Here is a 23,960-nt window from a genome sequence, read left to right on the forward strand (position 1 = left end):
TATTAATTACTATATAATACTGCATAGCAGTTTAAATGTCCTTGTACAGCTCTTTCATAGCTATTATGTACCATACACTTAAGAAAAGCTCACTAATGTAAATATGATGACTCAGCATTTATGTTGATGTCCAAAACAGAACAGGGAAAGCAATGAAATAATACCAATGAATCTGTAGCCTATATGTCATGCAAAAAGCTGGTAGCATAGTGGTTAGTGCAGCTACTTTTGGACCCAACGATCGCAAGTTTGACTCTTCTCTGGCTGTAGTATGCATGAGCATGGTACTTACCAGTAAAATTACCCAGCTGTTTAAGGGGAGTAAATAATTGTAAGGTGCTTCTTGTTCCATGTCACTTTACAGAAAAATGTTGGTTAAATGAATCAATGTATAGCCACTAAACAAGCTGATATTGCTTGGACAGTCCAGATTGTGACAGCAGTTACATGTAGAACTAGCAGACATAGCAAACAAATAATGCAGGTTGACAGTGCAGTATGAGCCAAGTTATAAGTGTGAAATAAACCGCATGGTGCCTCTCTGCTGCTCAGCTATAGAGAAGCATGTGAAAGACAAATGTGATACTTGTAAATGCAAAGAAATGCCTCTTAAGATTAAGTACTTATATTTGACCTTCTGTGCTCATGTACTAATTTCTCACTCCATTCACCTCCTGTAACTTCAGGCCTATGCCCTGGACAAGAGCCTGGAACAAGAGCTGCTGCGAACAGCCTGCATGTGCAAGACAGTTATCTGTTGCCGGGTCACACCTCTGCAGAAAGCCCAGGTGGTGGAGTTGGTCAAGAAGTATAAGCAAGCAGTAACTCTGGCAATTGGAGATGGTGCCAATGATGTCAGCATGATCAAGGGTAGGCGAACCCCTTGAGGCTGCAGTTGGCTCAGGGATCGTAGTCACTGTTGAAACTATAACGTTAATAGAAATAACTGCTATCATTGGAAACAGCACCAGGCACCTGATGCTACATAGTATTTAAGGACCTCTACTTTGGTTTGGTTAAAGTCCTAAGAAGGTCTCTGCTATATCTAAGAAACCAAGACTGGAGGCAAATACAGCTACATGAGTGCAACCAGGTAAATATATTCTACACTCAAAGTTTTGTATGGATGATTAATATGACTAAGGGTGTGTCCCCTCCCCCTCCAGCATTGCACTCTGTGTTGCCATGTTAGGCTCCAGTTTACTGCGACCCCACTTGGGACAAGCGGTTTCAGACAGTGTAGTGTGTTTGTGTGTGTGTGTGTGTGTGTGTGTGTGTGTGTGTGTGTGTGTGTGTGTGTGTATATGTATCACTCTGACTCACTTGTTAAGTATGTGTTAATGTCTGTTCATGACAGGGGTGTGAAACTCATTCCATATAGTGAGCCGCATTCCATACATCTAACAGCATTTATGGTGCCTGCAGACAGCTGGGTCTATCTGCCATCTGATCAGATAGGACAGCTGGGACAAGGGGCAGCAAACTTAGAGGTGCTGCCTTTGGACCCGAGAGTCTCACTTGCAGCTATAGTAGCCTTGAACAAGGCACGTACCCTGAATTATTCCAGTGAAATTGCCCAGATGTATAAATGGGTAAATAATTGTAAGTAGCTCAATCTTAAGATGCTTTGGAGAAAAGCACCTGCTAAATTAATAAATGTAGATGACATGAGACAGAAACGATGACAAGCAGAGTTGATGATCACTACTGTAGCCCCAGTGCAACAGCTGCCCACTGCTTTCTGTGTTCACTAATTCAACTTATAAGTGAGGCGGCAGCTCCCTTACACTTTGCACTGGTGTGGAACAGTCAGGTTACTAAGAGCCATAGGGAGTGGTTAGTCCGACAGTGAAAAGTAACGAGACCAGAGATCCAGGCACAATTTAACAAATGTAATATCTATATTTAACCAATTTAAAGTTCATTTAACAAACATAGCATGTGCATAAACATCATGTGTTCATGAACACCAACAAAATAAACTTATGGGTTCAAAATAAGGTATGTACACTTCACCATCCAAAGATTCGGGGGGGAACTTAATTTGTATATTAAAAATTGTATGTCCAAAATTTTCAGTGAAGCCTTCAGAATGGGGGCACAAGAAAATGGAGGGGGGGGAATGACAAATCTTCCCTGTGTGAGAAGACTATCTCCAGTCTTTAGTCTCAATCTGTGATTTCATGGGATGGCTCACCATTGAAGAAAATCTCCAAATACTTATTCACATAGGCTGTTCAGATAAAAGAAAAATCCTGACCTGCACATATAAGCAAAGGACATTCCTGATGCATTTAGATGCATTCTTTGTCTCAACGGAGAAATAATTACATTTACATTTACTCATTTAGCAGACGCTTTTCTTCAAAGCGACGTACATTTCAGTGAAAATACAATGTTCATTACATTAAGAGAAAGAGCTATAGCTACTGACATGTGATTCTTAAGTAAATCTAGTTTGTTACTTTCCACTTGATGCACCGATGTTCATCGCTCAAGTAGGTGCATAAAGATAGATAAATCCTGATAACCTTCCTACAATTATTTTTTATATAAGGTACACAAACATTTATATACAATGCTGGAATAGGAGCTGTGTAAATGCTTATCTCGGGATGATCATAAAGTTACTGTGCATGAACACTTACATTGTAAATGAGCTTGAGAGATCTTGGGCAAAGTGAGTCTGGAAAAGGTGACTTTTCAGACCCTTTTTGAATGTGGACAGAGTTTCAGCAGTTCTAAGTGAGAGGGGAAGGTCATTCCACCACAACCGAGCCAGAACCGAGAACCTCCATGCTTTACTTCTTGTGCGCGGGACCACCAAGCGGGCAGAAGTACTAGTTTCAAGTTTATTGTCACAGATACAAGTACCATGTACATGTATCATGAAAATCTTCCTGAATGCTTCTCCACAGACTATGGACAAGGACAATAGAAATACTGCACAAACAAAACAGTGTCAATGACAGTAAATAACAATAGCAGCAATGACAGCAATACCAATAAATAATGGTAACAGTAATAACAATAATGGTAACAGTCAGAGAACTCAAAACAAGAGAATGAGAATGCTTAAAGTGACAGTGTAATTTACCAATGTGCTTGGGTGGAGCAGTTCAATTCTAGTTACTAAAGGTGGCACATTGGTTAGTGTTGTATGCTCTTACAGCAGTGGGGTAAAAGCTGTTCCTGTACCTAGCAGTGCGGGTTCAAATAGACCTAAGCCATTTGCAGATGGCAGGGAAGAGAAAAGTGCCCATGCAGGGTGACTATGATCTCTCATGATGTGCATTATCTTTCTGAGGCAGCGTGTAGTGTAGGTGTTCTCGACTGCTGGTAGCTGCGTGCCGATGATTTCCTGAGCTGTTTTGAACACCCTCTGTAGGACTTTCTTGTCCTGTATGGAGCAGCTGCCACCCCAGGATGTAATACATCCTGTGAGGACGGACTCCACAGCACACCTGTAGAAAGTGGTGAGGACTCTAGTGGACATCCTGGCTTTCTTCAGATGCCTGAGGAAGTGGAGGCGTTGATGGGCCTTTTTGATGGTCGATGCTGTGTGCTCAGTCCACGTGAGTTTGTCAGTGAGGATGACCCCGAGGAATTTGAAGCTGTTAACCCTCTCTACCATGTCCCCTCCTACGTAGATGGGTGCCTGAACTGTATCCTGTTTCCTGAAGTCAATCACCAACTCCTTGGTTTTACTGACATTGAGAGACAGGTTGTTGTCCTGGCACCACTCTGCCAGGAGCCTCACCTCCTCTCTGTAGGTCGTCTCATCGTTGTTGGTGATCAGACCCACAATGGTGGTATCGTCAGCAAACTCTATGATGGTGTTGGAGCTGTGACTAGCTACACAGTCATGTGTGAACAAGGAGTATAGCACTGGGCTCAGGACGCTTCCCTGTGGAGTGCCAGTGTCGAGGATCAGTGGGGATGAGGTATTACTGCCAATCCGCACACGCTGGGGTCCGTTGGTGAAGAAATCCAGGATCCAATTGCACAATGCGGCACTCAGTCCCAGCCCTAGTAGTTTCTGGATCAGCTTGGTTGGGATCACAGCGTTAAATGCTGAGCTATAGTCTACAAACAATAGCCTTGCATAGCAGTTTTTATTATCCAGGTGAGACAGACTGGTGTGAAGTGTGTGTGATATTGCGTCTTCAGTGGCTCTGTTGTGGTGGTAGGCAAACTGCAGTGGGTCCAGAGTGTCTGGGATGGTGTCCTTAATGTGTCCCAGGACCAGCCTCTCGAAGCATTTCATTGCAATGGGGGTCAGTGCCACTGGGCGATAGTCATTAAGGCAGCTCACTTTGTTCTTCTTGGGAACGGGGATGATGGTGATGTTTTTGAAACAAGTGGGTACAGTTGACCCCTCCGCAAACCGCCACCTTACCGAGGTGGAGGGGTTTGAGTGCCTGAATGATCTCAGGAGCTATGTTGCCTGAGGCTATATGCCCCTGGTAGGGTCTCCCAAGGCAAACAGGTCCTGGGTGACAGACGAGACAAAGCGCGGTTCAAAAATCCCCTTATGACTATTAAATCAAGGATCTCGTTCACCCCGCCCGGTATAGGGTCACTGGGGCCCCACCCTGGAGCCAGGCCTGGGGGGGGGAGCTCGCATGCCAACGCCTGGTGGCCAGGTCTATGCCCATGGGGCCTGGCCGGGCTTAGCCCGAAGCCACGACGTGGAGCCGCTCTTCGGTGGGGTCACCACCTGCCGGAGAGAACATAAGGGGCCGGTGCGTTATGATTTGGGCGGTGGTCGGGGCCAAGTGCCCGGTCGACCCAAACCTCGGATGCCAACTCTGGCTTTTGGGACTTGGAATGTCACCTCACTGGCGGGGAAGGAGCCTGAGCTAGTGCAGGAGGTTGAGAGATACCGTCTAGATATAGTCGGGCTCACTTCCACTCACAGCTTGGGTTCTGGAACCACTCTTCTCGACCAAGGGTGGACTCTCCACTATTCTGGCGTTGCCCAGGGTGAGAGGCGGCGGGCGGGTGTGGGCTTATTAATAGCCCCCCAGTTCAGCCGCCATGTGTTAGAGTCTACCCCGGTGAATGAGAGGGTCGTCTCCCTACGCCTTCGGGTCAGGGAACGGTCTCTCACTGTCGTTTGTGCTTATGCGCCTAGCGGCAGTGTAGAGTACCCGGCCTTTTTAGAGTCCCTGGGGGGCGTGCTGGAAAGCGCTCCCACTGGGGACTCTGTCGTTCTACTGGGGGACTTTAACGCCCACGTGGGCAGCGACAGTGACACCTGGAGGGGCGTGATTGGGAGGAACGGCCTCCCTGATCTGAACCCGAGCGGTGAGTTGTTATTGGATTTCTGTGCTAGTCACGGTTTGTCCATAACGAACACCATGTTCATGCATAAGGGTGTCCACCAGTGCACTTGGCACCAGGACACCCTAGGTCGGAGGTCGATGATCGACTTTGTAGTCGTTTCTTCTGATCTTCGGCCATATGTCTTGGACACTCGGGTGGAGAGAGGGGCTGAGCTGTCAACTGATCACCACCTGGTGGTGAGTTGGATTCGATGGCGGGGGAAAAAGCTGGACAGACCTGGCAGGCCCAAACGCATAGTGAGGGTCTGTTGGGAACGTTTGGCGGAGGCCCCTGTCAGAGAGGTCTTCAACTCCCACCTCCGACAGAGCTTCAACCAGGTCCCGAGGGAGACTGGGGACATTGAGTCCGAATGGACTATGTTCCACACCTCCATTATCGGGGCGGCGGTTCGGAGCTGCGGCCATAAAGTCTCCGGTGCCTGTCACGGCGGCAATCCCCGAACACGGTGGTGGACACCGCAGGTAAGGGATGCCGTCAAGCTGAAGAAGGAGTTCTATCGGGCCTGGCTGGCTCACAGGACTCCTGAAGCAGCTGATGGGTACCGGCGGGCCAGACAGAGCGCGGTTCTGGTAGTCGCCGCAGCAAAAACTCGGGCCTGGGAGGAGTTCGGTGAGGCCATGGAGGAAGACTTTCGGTTGGCCTCAAAGAGATTCTGGCAAACCGTCCAGCGACTCAGAAGGGGGAAGCAGTGTTCCGCCAACACTGTTTACAATGGAAGTGGTGCACTGCTGACCTCAACTGAGGATGTCCTCGGGCGGTGGAAGGAGTACTTTGAGGATCTCCTCAATCCCTCCGACACGCCTTCCGCAGAGGAAGCTGAGGCCGGGGACTCAGAGGGGGACTCGTCCATTACCCTGGCTGAAGTTGCTGAGGTAGTCAAAAAACTCCTCGGTGGCAAGGCTCCGGGGGTGGATGAGATCCGCCCTGAGTTTCTCAAGTCTCTGGATGTTGTGGGGCTGTCTTGGCTGACACGCCTCTGCAGCATCGCGTGGAGTTCGGGGACGGTGCCTCTGGACTGGCAGACCGGAGTGGTGGTCCCTCTTTTTAAGAAGGGGGACCGGAGATTGTGTTCCAACTATAGGGGGATCACACTCCTTAGCCTCCCTGGGAAAGTCTATGCCGGGGTACTGGAGAGGAGAATCCGACCGATAGTCGAACCTCGGATCCAGGAGGAGCAATGCGGTTTTCGCCCTGGCCGTGGAACACTGGACCAGCTCTGTACCCTCACTAGGGTGTTGGAGGGTTCATGGGAGTTTGCCCAACCAGTCCATCTGTGTTTTGTGGACTTGGAGAAGGCATTCGACCGTGTCCCTCGTGGCATCCTGAGGGGGGTACTTCGGGATTATGGGGTTCAGGGCTCGTTGCTACGGGCTGTTCGTTCCCTGTATGACCGGAGCAGGAGCTTGGTTCACATTGCCGACAGTAAGTCAGACCTGTTCCCGGTGCATGTTGGACTCCGCCAGGGCTGCCCTTTGTCACCTATTCTGTTCATTATCTTTATGGACAGAATTTCTAGGCGCAGCCAGGGAACGGAGGGTGTCTGTTTTGGTGGCCGCAAAATCTCGTCTCTGCTTTTTGCGGACGATGTGGTCCTGTTGGCTTCATCGAATCAAGACTTACAGCGTGCACTGGAGAGGTTTGCAGCCGAGTGCGAAGCGGCGGGGATGAGAATCAGCACCTCCAAATCCGAGACCATGGTCCTCAGTCGGAAAAAGGTGGATTGCCCCCTCCGGGTTAGGGGGGAGCTCCTCCCTCAAGTGGAGGAGTTTAAGTATCTCGGGGTCTTGTTCACGAGTGAGGGAAAAATGGAGCGGCAGGTTGACAGACGGATCGGTGCGGCGTCCGCAGTAATGCGGTCGTTGTACCGGTCTGTTGTGGTGAAGAAGGAGCTGAATCGTAAGGCGAAGCTCTCAATTTACCGGTCAATCTACGTTCCTACCCTCACCTATGGTCATGAACTCTGGATCATGACCGAAAGAATGAGATCGCGGATACAAGCGGCAGAAATGAGTTTTCTCCGCAGGGTGGCTGGGCGCACCCTTAGAGATAGGGTGAGGAGCTCAGTCACCCGGGAGGAGCTCGGAGTAGAGCCGCTGCTCCTCCGCATCGAGAGGAGCCAGTTGAGGTGGCTCGGGCATCTGTTCCGAATGCCTCCTGGACGCCTCCCTGGGGAGATGTTCCGGGCATGTCCCACGGGGAGGAGGCCTCGGGGCAGACCCAGGACACGTTGGAGAGACTATGTCTCCCAGCTGGCCTGGGAACGCTTTGCGGTTCCCCCAGAGGAGCTGGAGGAGATTTGCGAGGAGAGGGAAGTCTGGGGGGCTCTGCTTAGACTACTGCCCCTGCGACCCGGTCCCGGATAAGTGGAGGAAGATGGATGGGTACAGTTGAGCTTTTTAAGGAGGTGTTAAATGTGTCCGTGAAGACAGTGGCCAGTTGCTCACTGCATGGTTTTAAAACTCGCCCTGAAATTCCATCTGGTCTAGCGCGTGCGCGCACACACACACACACACACACACACACACACACACACACACACACACACACACACACACACACTTTCTAAACCGCTTGTCCCATACGGGGTCACAGGGAACCGGAGCCTAACCCAGCAACACAGGGCGTAAGGCCGGAGGGGGAGGGGACACACCCAGGACAGGACACCAGTCCATCGCAAGGCACCCCAAGGTGGACTCAAACCCCAGACCCACTGGAGAGCAAGACCTGGTCCAACCCACTGCGCCACCGTGTCCCTGCTCTGCTTCAGCAGCTTTGTGGATATTGACTCGGCGAAAGGTTCTTCTCACCTGTGCCACAGAGATGGTGAGACTGGCGTTATCATGTACTGTGGGGATGCGCAGTCAGGGGGGGGGGGTCTTTGTTCTCGAACTCGAAGCGGCCATAAAACGCATTCAGTTCGTCTGGGAGAGACACAGCGGCACCTGTCAATGACCGCCTTTGTGGTTTATAATCCGTTAATGTTCGGATTCCCTGCCACACCCTACGTGCATCTTGAGTGCAGTTAAACTGTGATTCCACCTTCTTGCTATATTCCCGTTTTGCGCTGGCGATGGCTTTGTGGAGCTCGTACTTGTTCTTCTTATACGTGTCCTTGTCTCTGGACTGAAATGTGCAAGTTCGCGCGTGGATCTTATTTTGGATTTCGGCGGTTATCCACGATTTTTGGTTGGGGAATGAGCGGACTGTTTTATGTGGTATGCAGACATTTACACAGTACCCGATGCAGTCTGTGACCACTGTAGCATACTCCTCCAGATTGGAGGATGAGTTTCTGAACATGTCCCAGTCTACGGAGTCAAAGCAGTCCTGGAGCCTTTCCTCTGCTTCTGGTGTCCACCGCTGTACAGTGCGCGTCACAGGTTCCTCTCGCTTCAGTTTCTGCTTGTAGACCGGGAGCTGCAGAATCGAGGCATGATCTGACCGCCCGAGGTGTGGACGCAGCAGGTAGATGAGCAAAGGTGTCTGACTGGAGTGCAGCGGTTGATCAAGTCTTGTAAATGTCTGGGAGCAGTAGACAATAATCAGGGTCTTGACTGAGTTGACTAATTGACTGAGTCTCTGTAGCACATCATTCCCTACATTTGTGAACAACTTAAATGTAAATTTTTTTCCTCCGTCTTCCATTAACACAGAAAAACTGTTGCATCTTTATGCCGATAAAACATATCTTTCCCAATAACTTTGGATTCAGTCTGACACATTGCTGTTCAGAATGCAGTACTCATGATGCAGTTCAAACATTACACACTGTACATGCTGTGCAATAGAAGGTTTTAACAGTCCATGGTTTTCAGAACTTCTCACATGAAACTCTGCAACTGGTTACTTTGTTTAATGTTATCTGGCCTAACAGAAAAGGGATGAGATCAAGTGAGCATTTGGTGGCTCTGTGTAATAGCAGGAGGTTGGAGATTTCATCTTGTAACATTATCACACACAGTCTGAAATTGCTTGTCCCGGCAAGCCTGAGCTGGAGTCTAACCCGGCAACACAGGGTGCAAGGCTGGAGGGGGAGGGGACACACCCAGGACGGGGCGCCAGTCCATTGCAAGGCACCCCAAGCGGGACTCAAACCCCAAAGCCGCCAGAGAGCGGTACCTGGCCAAACCCCCTCAACCCCTGTGACGTTATCATTAATGTCATTAATCTACACTTCTTCTGTTCTACATTTGAAAATGGTTTTGATGCACTTAACTGTAGCTTCATTGAAACAGTTAAATACTAAAGCGAGGAGGAACTCCTTATGAGCCCTGGCTGCTTAGTGGGTTTTCATTCTCTTAGCTGTTTTCTGAAAGTGTTCTAACATGCTGTAATAGTGCTAAAGTGCTCATGATTGTTGTAGTGACTGCAGTTGCTGGGTGTTTTTTTTTTTTCTTCCATGTTTTAGCAATGTCTTTTTTTTTTTTTCAATCAACCATTGCTTGTTTTGGTGCCTTTCTTCACTGCCTTGAGTCCTGTCCCTGTTGTTCTAATTTGCTGCCTGCTCTGCAATCTTCAATGGACTGGTGCAAGTGCATGCAATTTCTTCAAAAAAAATTGAAAATTGTTCCTGTAAGTTGTCTATATTTTCAGTACTATTGATCGACACTTGACTGTAATCTTTTCGTCTTCTCTTGTCTCTGATTTCATCTCAAGTCCTAATGATTTTTTGTCATAAAGTCCCACTACCTAATCCTTCTCTTCCACTCTCCAACGAAGAGCTCTCTGTTCATGGCCCCTAACTTTTTTTTCTGCCCTCTCACCTTACCCCTCAGCGGCCCACATTGGCGTGGGCATCAGTGGGCAGGAGGGCATGCAGGCCGTGCTGTCCAGTGACTTCTCGTTCGCCCAGTTCCGCTACCTGCAGCGCCTCTTACTGGTGCACGGCCGCTGGTCCTATCTGCGAATGTGCAAGTTCCTGAGATACTTCTTTTACAAGAATTTCACCTTCACATTTGTCCACTTTTGGTATGCCTTCTTCTGTGGCTTTTCTGCCCAGGTAAGGATGTCACCGAAATGGAGAGAAAAGAAAACAAGAAAGGATGAGTGAAATACTTTAATTGCACAGTGTTGCAAAGGAAAAAAATGAAAGCTCAATTCTATTCTTATCTGGGAGGACTCAACTATGTTGGAACACAGGAAAACACTCAGAAACTTAGGAATAGAATTTGTATTGCTTTTGCTGAGATGTACATTGCTTTGGACAAAAGCGTCTGCTAAATGAATAAATGTAAATGTAAATTGAAATCTTGAGATCTGGGGTTAATATTTATCAGTCATAGGATTTACATGGAATCCTATCTCTTTATAATCTTTTTATACTGAAGCCAGTTTCTGCAACTTACACATTGTGGTTGTTCCTTTTTTGCAGACAGTGTATGATGAATGGTTCATCACCGTGTACAATCTGGTGTACACCGCCCTCCCTGTGTTGGGCATGAGTCTCTTTGACCAGGTAACTGAGGACTAGTGGTTAGAAAAACACACTAAGTAGTCACTGCTTTGACAGACTGTGTGTGTGTTTACAGTTGTGTGTTTGGCTGTAGGATGTGAATGACCGCTGGAGCGTCCAGTTCCCCCAGCTCTACTCCCCTGGGCAGCTCAACAAGTACTTCAGCAAGACAGCCTTTTTCAAATGTGTTCTGCACAGCTGCTACAGCTCCCTGGTGCTCTTCTTCATCCCTTATGCTGCCATGTATGACACAGTGCGTGATGATGGCAGGGACATTGCAGACTACCAGTCGTTTGCCTTGCTCGCCCAGACCTGTCTCCTCATTACTGTTTGTGTTCAGGTAATGGTCTAGTGGCTGCTTCAGCAGCAAACGACACACCATGACTGGACAAGAGAATATTACCTAAGTAGTGCTATGTACACATTCAATTCATTGTATTTTTATAGAGCTCTTCTCATGCAGTGACACAGAGCACTTGAACACAGGCACAGAGCAAAGAAACAAATACATGAGACAAGGAAACAAACTACAGACTAGTATAATACATTATCAATGCTTTTATAGAGCTATAAGTATGTCTACTGGCCACCGAGGAAAGGAACAAAAACTCCCAAGTGAAAGTTAAGGGGCAAAAATACCTCTGGGCATTCTAGATTAAACAAAACTTCTAAGCCAGTTTACAGGTAATAAAAACATTGTTACTGTATGGTAGCTTCATTTCCCAGTTCACCATGGTACGTCAGCATGGAGTGCTTCTATAATGGTCGACTGGCCTCCTCAGCTCTTATGGTTATTATATCACACTTCATTTATTCTACTGGAAACTTAAGACCTCTGCAGTCTTACCAGTTTTGTACAAGTTTCTGTCCCAACACTCATGAAGTACATGTGTGGCAAAGCCGGGGCACATTGGGGTTTTGTTGTTCATGTTGATGATCTGTTATGAAGTGAAAAGAAGTTCAAACAACCTCTGCACAGAACAAATTTAAATATGATCTCTTTCTGCAAGTTTTAATGGACACTTATTATAGATTTTTTTAAAAACTGGTTTTATGCAGAGCACAGGGTCAAAATAGCCTACAGGAAAATGTTATGCTTTGGGGCTGTGCAGCAGCCAGTGGTACAGGAAATATTGTGCAGGTGGTGGGAAGAATGGATTCCATGATGTATGATTACATTTACATTTATTTATTTATTTAGCAGGGGGTGTGGTGGCGCAGTGGGTTGGACCACGGTCCTGCTCTTCGGTGGGTCTAGGGTTCAAGTCCTGCGTGGGGTGCCTTGCGACAGACTGGCGTCCCGTCCTGGGTGTGTCCCCTCCCCCTCTGGCCTTACGCCCTGTGTTACTGGGTAGGCTCTGGTTCCCCGCGACCCTGTATGGGACAAGCGGTTCTGAAAATGTGAAAATGTATTTATTTAGCAGACCCCTTTTCTCCAAAGCAACTTCCAATGAATTCTGTGTAGTGTTATCAGCCCACACACTTTATTCACTGCGGTGACTTACACTGCTAGATACACTACTTACAATGGGTCACTCCTCCATACATCAGTGGAACACAGACACTCTCTCTGTCACTCACACACTATGGGTGAACCTGAACAGCATGTCTTTGGATTGTGGGAGGAAACCAGAGAACCCAGAGGAAACCCAAGCAGACACGGGGAGAACATGCAAACTCCACACAGACTGAGTGGGGATCGAACCCATATCCTTTCACATCTCCCAGGTGCTGTGAGACAGTGGTATTACTCACTGTGCCACTGTTTGTATCAGCAAATACTGGAAGCTAATGCCCCACAGTCAGTGAAGAAACTGAAGCTTGAATATTACAACAAGGCAACGATCCAAAAAATACCTCAAAATCAACCATGAACTAGTTCTAGAAACTAAAGATTAAGTTTTTGGAATGACCTTCACGGTCCCCGGACTTCAATATTATTGAAAATGCTGTATGTGGGTAGTTCTCAAACAACCTACGAATGTTTGTGAACTAAGAACTAAGTGAACTAACTAACAAGGGAAGAAATTGTAAAGCAAAATAGAAAAAAAACAACAGGAAGACTGCTATTTGGTTATAAGAAACATTTAGAGGATGTGATTTCTGTCAAGGGGGTGTTACTAAATACTGACTATATATTCCCAAACTTCTGTCCATGCCACATGTATGTCTTTCTCCAGTTGGTTAAATTCAGCAGAACAAGTAACACTGCTGACTCACACCACCTGAGCTGTTTGGGTGTAGGTTCAAATCGGGCTCAGTCTGTTTGGAGTTTGAGTGTTCTCTCTGTGTCTGTGTGGGTTTCCCTTCACAGTTCAAAGACATGCAGTTCAGGTGGATTGGTGACGCTACATTGCCATAGTGTATGAATGGATGAATTGCATGTGGGGTAACCCTGAGGTGGACAGACCAGGATGCACCGCCTCAGCTCGCGTCCAGGCATTCTGTAATAGGCTCCAGACCTCCCTGTCCAAGAAAAGTGGTTAATGAAATTGGATGGGTGATAAATTTACAAAATAAACATTAATTTTCCATTAAAAATTTACAGAAATATGCCATGTTTGTTTGTTCTCTGCAGAAGTTTTGCTAGTTCTTTTTTCTTGGAAAATCAACAAAACGTGTAATTTGGCCAGGGGTTCCTAAACTTTTGCAGCCTAATCAGTCCAATGCTTCAGAAACAAGTCACTTATACATCTGAAACAAATCTATGGCAGCTACAAAGAAGCCTTAACATAGCAGCTGATCTTGTACACATATATGTACCTACTGCATAGTAAGTAGACAAAACTGGTAAAGAGTGTGAGAATAACCCACTTAACCACTTTTAGTGTGGCTTTCAACCACTGTGCGTCATTTTCACTGGCACTTCCAAATGCCTACCTTCACAAACCTGTTCAGGCTCATTGGCATGGCAATGCCTATAATAACTAACAGAGAATGAATAGTGTTTTTCTCTGCTTCTCCATCAGCTGGGGCTAGACACATCCTACTGGACAGCAGTAAACCAGTTCTTCCTCTGGGGAAGCTTGGCAGTCTACTTTGCCATTACCTTCACTATGTACAGCAACGGCATGTACCTCATCTTCACAGCCTCTTTTCCTTTCATCGGTGAGATGACTTCAATTTTCATTCTCTGCTTCTGGCTTGAACCCACATCCTGGCATCTCAAAACTCTTTTAGATCTTCCATACCTTAAAATCTTATCATGTTTAAATAACAGTTCTCAGGTTGAAGAGTCAAGGAACTGTGGACATAAGCTATTTTCCCATAATCACTGGTACTAGGATATTCTAAGGTGTTTTTTTTTTGTGGGGGTGTTGTATGAAAGGAACTGCCAGAAACTCATTAAACCAGCCCAATGTGTGGCTCACCATTCTGCTGACGTCCATCCTGTGTGTGCTACCTGTTGTGGCCTACCGATTCCTGCTTATCCAGCTGTGCCCTACCATCAATGATAAGGTAAGAGTCCTGAGAGGGACAGGCACAGCCAAGAAAACATGATATATAGGAGTTAAGTGACTGGTTTATCAGTTTGCTACTGACCATGATGTTTTGTGCTGACCTTTTTTGGTTCGTGCATGCTTTGATGCTGTTGTGCAAGCTCCTTACCTCTCATTGACACGTAGACAGCATCCAAGCCCATGTGCTGGTTGTTTGAACCAGGTCCAGAGAACCAGGCTTTCAGAAACTCTCTACCTTTTCTAAAGCTGGATCAGGCCTAAACCTTCATGCTGTCTCAGTCAAAAGTGGCTGCTGTCATCTTCATCAGTTGAAATGACTGGCAGTGGATTGTGTCTTCTCATTTCCAGCGGATGTTCGTGCACCTGTGTTGAAAGTTTTCTGTCGGCTGTCCCATGTAGTGATCTTCATGGGTCTTGCACTGTGTCCTTTAAATAACATTTCTCTTTTGAGGACCCCAGTGGTCTCTGTGGGCCATACGAGTAGCATCTGTATTGTGAGACACCTGTTTTCCATGTGGATGCAGCAGTCAAGATATGATCTCTTAGACATTTCTAATGTATGGTTTAGCGATCTGCACACATTTTGAGACATCCTTGACAACAAACATTTGGCATGAATCCATCCTAGCTGTAAAAATAAATGGAACTGAACAGAATAGAATTGAATCTCCTGATGTAGAAGCTGTGTGAGTACTCATTCAGTATGAGTAATCTGCCCAAGCAGTTTTCTCTTTTACATTTACATTTATTCCTTTAGCAGACACATCACAGATGTACATCTCATAGAAAATACAATGCGTGCATTAGCATTATATTACCATTCCTAATATTTTTTTTAACATTTACATTACAATACACAAGTAGCTGCATGAAGGTTTATCAATGGTTAAACAGTTATAGAGCAGGACTGTGACAGAGGAGGGAGGACAGGTGAGGTGCTTATCTCTCGGCGTCTATTTTAGGGCAGTGCAGGGGAAGATAACAGTGGGGGAAAAGGGGGAAATTGGGACTGGTAGAGCAGGGCGGTGCTTTGGGGTCGTGGTCAGCATCAGGGTTGTGGTCGGCGTCGAGGTCGGGATCGGGGTTGGGGTCATGGCTATCTCAGGTCGCTCTCCTTCTCTCTCTCTTTCTTTCTCCTCCGTCTCTCTGTTCTCCTCACTGGCGGGTCCGGGGAGGGAGAAATAGAGATTGCAATTAGCCCCAGCTGCGGCTGGCTTATCCTGGACTCCGCCCCCCTTCCTGCCCGCCTTGGCGTGTTACAAGGACATTTACACATTAGCCTACATGAATTTAAGAGATCATGAAAGAAGTGAGTTTTAAATCCTTTCTTAAATGTGGACAGAGATTCAGCAATTCTGAGTGTGGGGGTCGTTCCCCCACATCAGGGCTAGAACCAAGAACTTTTGGGCTTTTGCTTTTGGACCTTTTCTGCGTGGGACCACCAAGTGGACAGAGCTGGACGAGTGTAGCAGTCTGGTTGGGGTGTAGCAGATGATCAGGTCTTGTAAGTATCTGGAAATTCAGATGGAAATAGTTGCCGGGAGATGGTCTGTAGGAGTGTCAATAGGATTGAATCAAAGTTAAAGTCAGCTTTATTGTCAATTCCACAATATGTTTAGAACATACATTGGAGTGAAATAGCGTTTCTCTTGGACCACGATGTGACATAGAGGACAACATACAGGATATACTACTACAATGAATAGAAATGTAAACAGATTTAAAAGTGGTAGTGCAAAAAGTGAGTTTTTGTGCAAAAATTGTTTGGAAAGAAGGGTAGTGTGACCTAATGTAGGTCCATGCGGAATGTACTAAAGAAATACAGCAGCCGTACTTGGGATGGACACCAATTTAAGTGAGGTTTCAGCAAAGACTGTCAGGAACCTGAGAGGGCGATCTCCGCAGACCGTATGAAAATGGCTGGTGTCCCTCTAGATGGGGGGGGTTTCATTCCGGTGGTCAGAGGTTAGGATTGTAGTATGTAATAGCTGGTTGCTGTGGACTGGCATCCCGTCTAGGGTGTATCCCCTCCCCCTTTAGCCTTGTGTGCTGTGCTTCCAGGTTAGGCTCCAGCTTGCCACAACTCTGCTTGGGACAGACGGTTGTAGACATTGTGTGTGTGTGTCTGTGTGTGGGTTATGGGTGGTACAGAGAGTTCAGGATCCTGACAGCTTGAGGAAGAAAGTTGTTGCACAGTTGGGTGGAGCCACTTCGTATCTCCTGTATCTCTTCCCAGATGGCAGGAGGCTGAAGAGGCTGTGGGAGGGGTGTGTGGGCTCGCCCACAATGTTGGAGGCTTTGTGGGCACAGTGGGCATGGTAGATGTCCTGTAGGGAGGGGAGTGGGGGTACCAATGATCTTCCCAGCTGTAGTCACTATACGCTGTATGGTTTTGCGGTCTGAGACATCGCAGTTCTCACACCATGCAACGACACAGCTTGTCAGGATGCTCTCAATGATGCCCCTGTAAAAGCTGTTCATGACGTGTGGTGGCACACTCGCCCTCCTCAACTGCCGCTGGACGTACACGCACTGATGGGCTTTCTTGGTCAGTGACGCAATGTTGGTGGTCCAGGAGAGGTCATTGGTGAATCAAGCGAGCAGGTGATCGCAATGTGTGACTGCAGGAGGTTGGAGATTTCAATTTCTGACAGAGGCTTGAATTTGAAGAGCATGACTTTGTAGGGAGATCTAAAGTCATCAGGGCAAGCAGATGCCGAGAACTTGTCCATGATTGAGTTAACTTCATCACTAAAAAACCAAGCAAAGTCTTCAGCAGTAATATAAGAAGGAGGAGGCGGCAGAGGACAGAGTTGGGAAGAGAAGGTGACAGAGTCTCTGTAGTTTTTCTAGTTATAGACAGTACTTTGTTGAGGAAGAAGGTGGTTTTAGATAAAGAGACAGTAGAGTGAAAGGTTGCTAAGAGATCCTTGTAGATGTCTAGGTCCATGCAAGTCTTGGATTTTTGCCATCGTGACTCTGCAGCCCAGAGTTTGGTCCTGTTAATACGTAATGTATCAGTCAGCCATGGGGTGTTACTGGGGCGAGCTGGTCTGGGAGTTAGGGGACAGAGAGAGTCGAGAGGAAGATAGGACAGAGAGGATAACATTAGTAGCATACTGCTTACCTCTTATGTAGTATTTTACTTCTACTGGTAAAAAATGGAGTACTTAGTTTCCACTATTTGTTTACAGTTAGGGACACATTTGCTTTACAGAACTATAAAAGTGGCCCCCATTTTTTTCCCCCTTTTTTTTGTGTGAACTAACAAAACACGTTTTCAGAGCCGCTTGTCCCATACAGGGTCACGGGGAACTGGAGCCAACCCAGTAACACAGGGCGTAAGGCCAGAGGGGGAGGGGACACACCCAGGACGGGACGCCAGTCCGTCGCAAGGCACCCCAAGCAGGACTCGAACCCTAGACCCACCGGAGAGCAGGACTGTGGTCCAACCCACTGCGCCACCGCACCCCCACTAACAAAACAGTTTTTTTTTTTTTAAAATTTTGTCAGATTTTAACATATGCCATTAACACAGAAACTTTTCTATTATGTAGCAAATTATGCTTTCTTAATTTTTAAAAATTTTATCAGTGAATTTACACATCTCAGCAAAGTTGAATAGCTTTGTAGTATTAGTAGTATTATGTGAAAATGGCAACTTTGTTTTCAAACAGAAAAAATAAGCTTCCTTCAAAGTATCAAATTCCCCTGTTTAGAAAAGTCTTCCCAGATTTTTGTTCATGCTGTCAACTGGCCAATGCTCAGAGACAAACTTCTGATGGAGACCTTATCACTTGGGCATCCTAATTGAATCCATGATGCTGGCAGTCATTAGGAGCAAATGCTAGTCACATTTCAGCTGCTGTTTTAGTTCGAAGGTTAAGAAAAAAAACACCTGTTTATTATTATTCTGGCTGAGAGTGGAATTTGGGAAATATTATCACAGTGTTTGAATTAGAACTGCATTGGTGAGTGTCCTAATCCTTAAAAAAAAAAAAAAACCCTCAAAAAAGAAAAGCAAATTGTAACATACTTCAAATTGTACTTCTCTTGACCTTTCTGCTCCCTTATCCATGACAACACCTTTTTTTCCCTGTTCCTCCTTGTCAGTTTGTTTCTCCAATCTGCTTCCCTCATCAGGTACGGTTCAAAGTGAGACAGGCCAAGGTTGCCCTTCCACCACCCTCCTTCCGCACTCGGCTCAGGCGCAGGAGTTCCCGTCGCTCAGGATATGCCTTCTCACATGCCCAGGGCTACGGTGATCTAGTCACTTCTGGGAAGTATCTGCAGCGGGGTGCCATCAGCCGTGGACGTGGATTTAGCTCATCGATCCAGCAGCGCAGTGGAGCGCTACAGGAGATGCCCCAGATGTATCGTGCTGTCAAGGATGCTTCCCAATGACTCCTTGTACTGCACCTTGACCACTGCTCTTTGACAATTCTGTTTACATCTATATTAGCATTAGTGTTACTAAGACGTCATTACTACAAGGTGTTCACCCACAATTCTTTCTACCCATCAAATTGCATCTTTCTTTTACTTTTCATGGCAATTTTTTCAATCAGTAACAGCACCTCATTTCAGCAGAACTGCTAAATGAGTATCAAGTTCATTTTTGTTGATTTAGTTCACTCTCTGCCAGAGAACTAACTGAGAAATGCTGTTAGAATGTCATATGCTCAATACGTACAGTATGTTCTTAGGTTTCCTCTGGGTGCTATGAGCTCCTCCCAAAGTCTAAAGACATTTGGAACTCCAGATGAACTTGTTGCTCTAAATTGCCAGTAGTTTGTACATGAGTAAGTGAATGAAAATGTGTGTGTAATTACCGTGCAGTAATCTGGAGTCCCATGTCTCATGATCTAAGCTTGTAGTAAAGGCTCAGAAACACTGTGACCCATGCTTTGGACAAGCAGTTATTGATAATACATGGCTGGATGAATTTCCTCTTTTAAGGTTCCTTAAGACACACAAAAGAGAGTGAAAAACTGCATTTTAATACTTTCACATATTGTCCATTTACATATAATGTAATCTAATTGATGGACTGGTGTCCCATCCAGGGTGAAAATCCCCTCAGCCTTGCTCCTTAGCCAGTGATTCCTGGATAGGTTCCGATTCACCCAGGACAAACGTTTATTGAAATTAGATAAATGGGTCTAACTGAGAGAACAAGCGGGATGGTATTATAATGTTCGTTTTGAATTTTATTCATACCATTTTGTGAATAACATCTCATGTCATTTCAGAAATTTTTCACCTGAGAATTAGAAGCAAAGAGTTTACTTTGTGTGCAGAGGATCCTAATATGTAAACCGTTGTTGTCTTTCCTATGTATCTAGAAGCAGAAATATGTACAAATAAAAAAAACACTAATTTACATTCATTCATTTAGCAGATGCTTTTCTCAGAAGCATCTCAGAGATCAATACAAAAAAGTGCATTATATCGACAGAAGGAGAGATTTGGATGCGGACACGTGATTCTTGAGTATATCAATTTGTCACATACCACCATATGAACCAGTATACATCACATGAGTAAGTACATATAGGCTTTTCCACACACACACACACACACACATTTTCTGAGCTGCTTGTCCCATATGGGGTCGCGGGGAACCGGAGCCTACCCGGCAACTCAGGGCATAAGGGGACACACCCAGGACGGGACGCCAGTCCGTCACAAGGCACCCCAAGCGGGACTCGAACCCCAGACCCACCGGAGAGCAAGACCCGGTTCAACCCACTGCACCACTGCACCACCGCACCCCCTGGCTTTTCCCTTAGTAGTGAAATTATTATTATTTAGAAAACATTAAATATAACAAACGCATACACGTTTATTGAGCACATACGAGATCAAGACCTCTTAGATCTAAAGATCAAGAGTTTTTCCCTTGATTTGTGGAATGATGCAGTACTTAATAATCATAAACCAAATCCCTAAATTACAATATCTACATACACAGGTACATAGTTTACTCAGTTGGCTGTGGATTATAGATGTATTGCTCTTTAACACAAAAAAGTGCCTTTGTGTACGTTTGTGCTTTGCAATTTGTTATTACATCTTTATTCATTATTTTAACTAATCTAATTTGTTTAGATTATTATTTGAGGCAAATGAAACCCCATGTCAAAGATGTGATTGGTGTGTCTGGACAAGACACAAGATTGTTTTTTTTTCTCAGATCACCTTGCTACCTGCTGCACAAGATGTAATATAATGGAATATTTTATAATAAAAAAACGCTTTACAGGATGGGGGGCGCGGTGGCGTAGTGGGTTGGACCGGGTCCTGCTTTCCATTGGGTCTGGTGTTTGAGTCCTGCTTGGGGTGCCTTGCGACGGACTGGCGTCCTGTCCTGGGTGTGTCCCCTCCCCCTCCGGCCTTACGCCCTGTGTTGCCGGGTAGGCTCTGGTTCCCTGCGACCCCGTATGGGACAAGCGGTTCAGAAAGTGTGTGTGTGTGTGTGTGTGTGTGTTTACATGACTAACCCTGTCCTGTCCACAAGAAAATACAGGTTCAAATTTCCTGCAAGACATGTGTGTAATATACCCACCTACACCTTTGTTATGATCTCTCAATCAAACTAAACAACTTGCTCGTTTTGCCTACCTCCTCGACTAAGAGTCTGAGAGTGACAATTGATACAAGTCTATCTTCCTCTCAGCACATCGAAGCCACAACCCAGACCTGCAGCTACATCCTGCATAACATCTGCAGGATCTGTCTTTATTTCACAAAAGACTCTGCCCAACTACTTGACCAGGCCATGGTGACATACCATCTGGATACTGCAGCTCTCTCCTGTGTGGCCTTCCTGCTACTGCCATCAAATCTCACAACGCTGCTGCTGCACGAGTTGTGTTTGACTTGCTGAAGCGTTCCGATGTGTCTCCTCTACTTGTTTCTCTGCACTGGCTTCCTATAGCTTCCCGGATCAAATTTAAAACCCTGGTTATTGTCTACAAATGTATCAATAGAACTCCTCCTAGATATTTACAAGACATGATCAACCGCTACACCCCAGCCAGACACCTTTGCTCATCTACTTCTGCCCGCTTGGTGGTCCCGCGCAGGAAAAGTAAAGCACGGAGATTCTCAATTCTGGCTCTGTTGTGGTGGACTGATCTCCCCCTCTCACTCAGAACTGCGGAAAATCTATCTACATTCAAGAACGGTCTGAAAACTCACCTTTTCTGGACTCACTTCACCCAAGATCTCTCCAGCTCATGTATGGTGTAAATGTTCATGCACCATAACTTTATGATCATCCCCAGATAAGCCTTTACACAGCTGCTACTCCTGCTTTGTATGTGAATGTTTGTGTACCTTATTAAAAAAAAAAAATTATAGGAAGGTTGTGAGGGTATGGACAACGGATGGAAGCAGCAGTGGAGAATTGAAGTAGTGGACCAAAAGGTTTATTTCCCTTTACTAAAAAGTATTCTTCAAAACACATAAACCCTCAACCAAGTACAAAACAAACATAAAGTTATAAAGAACATGAGGCCTATGAGCCATGGGCTTAACCCCTTATATCAACATTAATGCCTAACTCTCCTATTCACTGCATGAGAGTGTCTACATAAGTTTGCATCAATCTCTCTCACTAGTGCCCTAATACAAACCTATATAGCAATAGCTCCGCCCTCTGATTATACCATAACAGCCTCAATTTATTTCAAAATACATTTCCCCCAAAATTACATCTAAAATAAATACTAAAACATACTAAAACATACAAACAATACTAAACATTTTTTACTATAAAAATCCCTACATACATCTTATAAAAACATTTCACACTACACAGTAAAACACCCCTGCCTAGTTGGTTGTGCCCAAGGACTCCCCCCTAGATATACCCCAAATAGTTGACTCCATCGGGTTTACAACACAAGGCACCAAACACAACAGAACACCAGACAGCTACATGGTAAGGAAAAAGTCTACAGAAATGTTCTTCTAAAAACAATAAATACATTCACTCTCCACACAGTTACATATACCTGCCATATCTTTATAAAAGAAATATTAGTAAATGACAACCAGACAGATACCGGTAGGCCTTTCCCGGCACCCAATCTAGTTCAAACAAACAAACAGTGTTAAATGGAATACAAAACCAGAACAAACAATATAACAATACAAGATAAAATGCATGCGACAGGCAACAGCAACAAGGTTCAGCATTACATTGATGGTACTTTGCCGGCATCTTGCTGATTCCTTGGAACCAACTTGCCTGTCACAGCTCAGTCTGTGACAAAGGTTATCAGGATTCATCTGTCCTGTGTTTTATGCACCTACTCAAGTGATGAACATCGGTGCATCAAGTGGAAAGTAACAAACTAGGTTTACTTAAGAATCACATGCCTGCAGCCATGTCTCTTTCTCTTAATGTAATTTACAAATTGTATTGCTGCTGAGATGTACATTGCTTTGGAGAAAAGCATCTGCTAAATAAATAATTGTAAATGTAAATGTTGGGTAGGTGTATTACATTTGTTAATTTTGTTGACTAATGCTGCTGATTGATTTTTGAGGATATTGGAAAAGACTAAGGAATATCAAAGGCCTATCTATCTCTGCTTCATTGACTAAAGCAAGGCATTTTACTGTGTTGATCATGACAAACTGTGGGTGTGAGTTAAAATCATTCCGGACAAGAGTCCTTTTACAGTCGTTCCCAGTACACTCTCACTATATGCTAGGGTGTACCGGGCCTGTCTGTCAGTTTTCCCTGCCATCTGATCCAACTCACCACCAGATGGTGATCGGTTGACAGCTCAGCATCTCTCTTCACCCGAGTGTCCAGAACATGTGACCTCAAGTCAGATTGAACAACTACAAAGTCGATCATTGACCTTTGGCCCAAGGAGCTCTGGTACTAAGTACATCCTTGTGTTTGAACATGGTGTTTGTTATGGGCAAACCATGACTAGCACAGAAGTCCAATAAAATTTCACCATTCAGGTTTAGATCGGGCAAGCCGTTCTTCCCAGTCACCCTACTCCAGATTTCCCACTCATTGCCAGTGTGAGCGTTGAAGTCCCCCAGCAGGACTATGGAGTCTGTAGGTGGGGCCCTGTCCAGAACCCCACCCACCCTCTCCAAGAAGGTCAAATACTCTGAACTGCTCTTTGGTGCATGAGCACACACAACAGTCAAGGTTTTCCTCTTTGTGACCTTAAGTCACATGGAAGCAACCCTCTCGTCCATCGGGACAAACTCCAACTGTTCGGCAGCCAGCTGGGGGCTTGTGAGTATCCCCACACCCGCCCAGTGCCGCTCACCCTGTGCAACTCCTGAGTAGGAGAGAGACCACCCCCTATCAAGAAGATTGGTTCCAGAGCCAACACTGTGAGTGGAGGTGAGCCCAAATATATCTAGTTGGTATCTCTCAACCTCCCGCACCAGTTCCGGTTCCTTTCCTCCAGTGAGGTTACATTTCATGTAAGTTTCTGCGCAAGGAGCTGTGACGCCATGCGCCACCCTGTCCCCTCCTGCTGCCTGAAAGGCATCGCATCCGACCCCCATGCTGGACCTTGCGGGTGGTGGGCCTACACGCCCCCCCACGTTGCTTTTTTGAGCTGAGCCCAGCTGGGTTACGTGGACTGTCCAGCCACCAGGTGCCTGCCAAGGAACACTACCCCCAGGCCTGGCTCCAGCGGTAGGTCCCGGGG

The 23,960-nt window shown here is 46.0% G+C and overlaps 1 protein-coding gene across 3 annotated transcripts in view; it reads left to right on the plus strand.

Moving 5' to 3' along the window:
• The window catches only part of atp8b5b (ATPase phospholipid transporting 8B5b), a 54,747-nt gene extending 35,108 nt beyond the window's left edge, over positions 1–19,639 (plus strand). For all 3 annotated transcript variants that reach the window (XM_018745052.2, XM_018745051.2, XM_018745055.2), the window contains 7 exons: positions 687–870; positions 10,125–10,348; positions 10,721–10,804; positions 10,896–11,141; positions 13,771–13,909; positions 14,130–14,260; positions 18,406–19,639. In XM_018745052.2, the coding sequence (XP_018600568.2) occupies positions 687–870; positions 10,125–10,348; positions 10,721–10,804; positions 10,896–11,141; positions 13,771–13,909; positions 14,130–14,260; positions 18,406–18,666 (1,269 nt within the window). In that variant the 3' untranslated portion in view covers positions 18,667–19,639. The remainder of the gene's footprint in view (positions 1–686; positions 871–10,124; positions 10,349–10,720; positions 10,805–10,895; positions 11,142–13,770; positions 13,910–14,129; positions 14,261–18,405) is intronic.
• The last annotated feature ends 4,321 nt before the right edge of the window (positions 19,640–23,960 follow it).

This window comes from Scleropages formosus, chromosome 6 (assembly GCF_900964775.1).
Source record: "Scleropages formosus chromosome 6, fSclFor1.1, whole genome shotgun sequence".
NCBI classification, from domain to species: Eukaryota; Metazoa; Chordata; class Actinopteri; order Osteoglossiformes; family Osteoglossidae; genus Scleropages; species Scleropages formosus.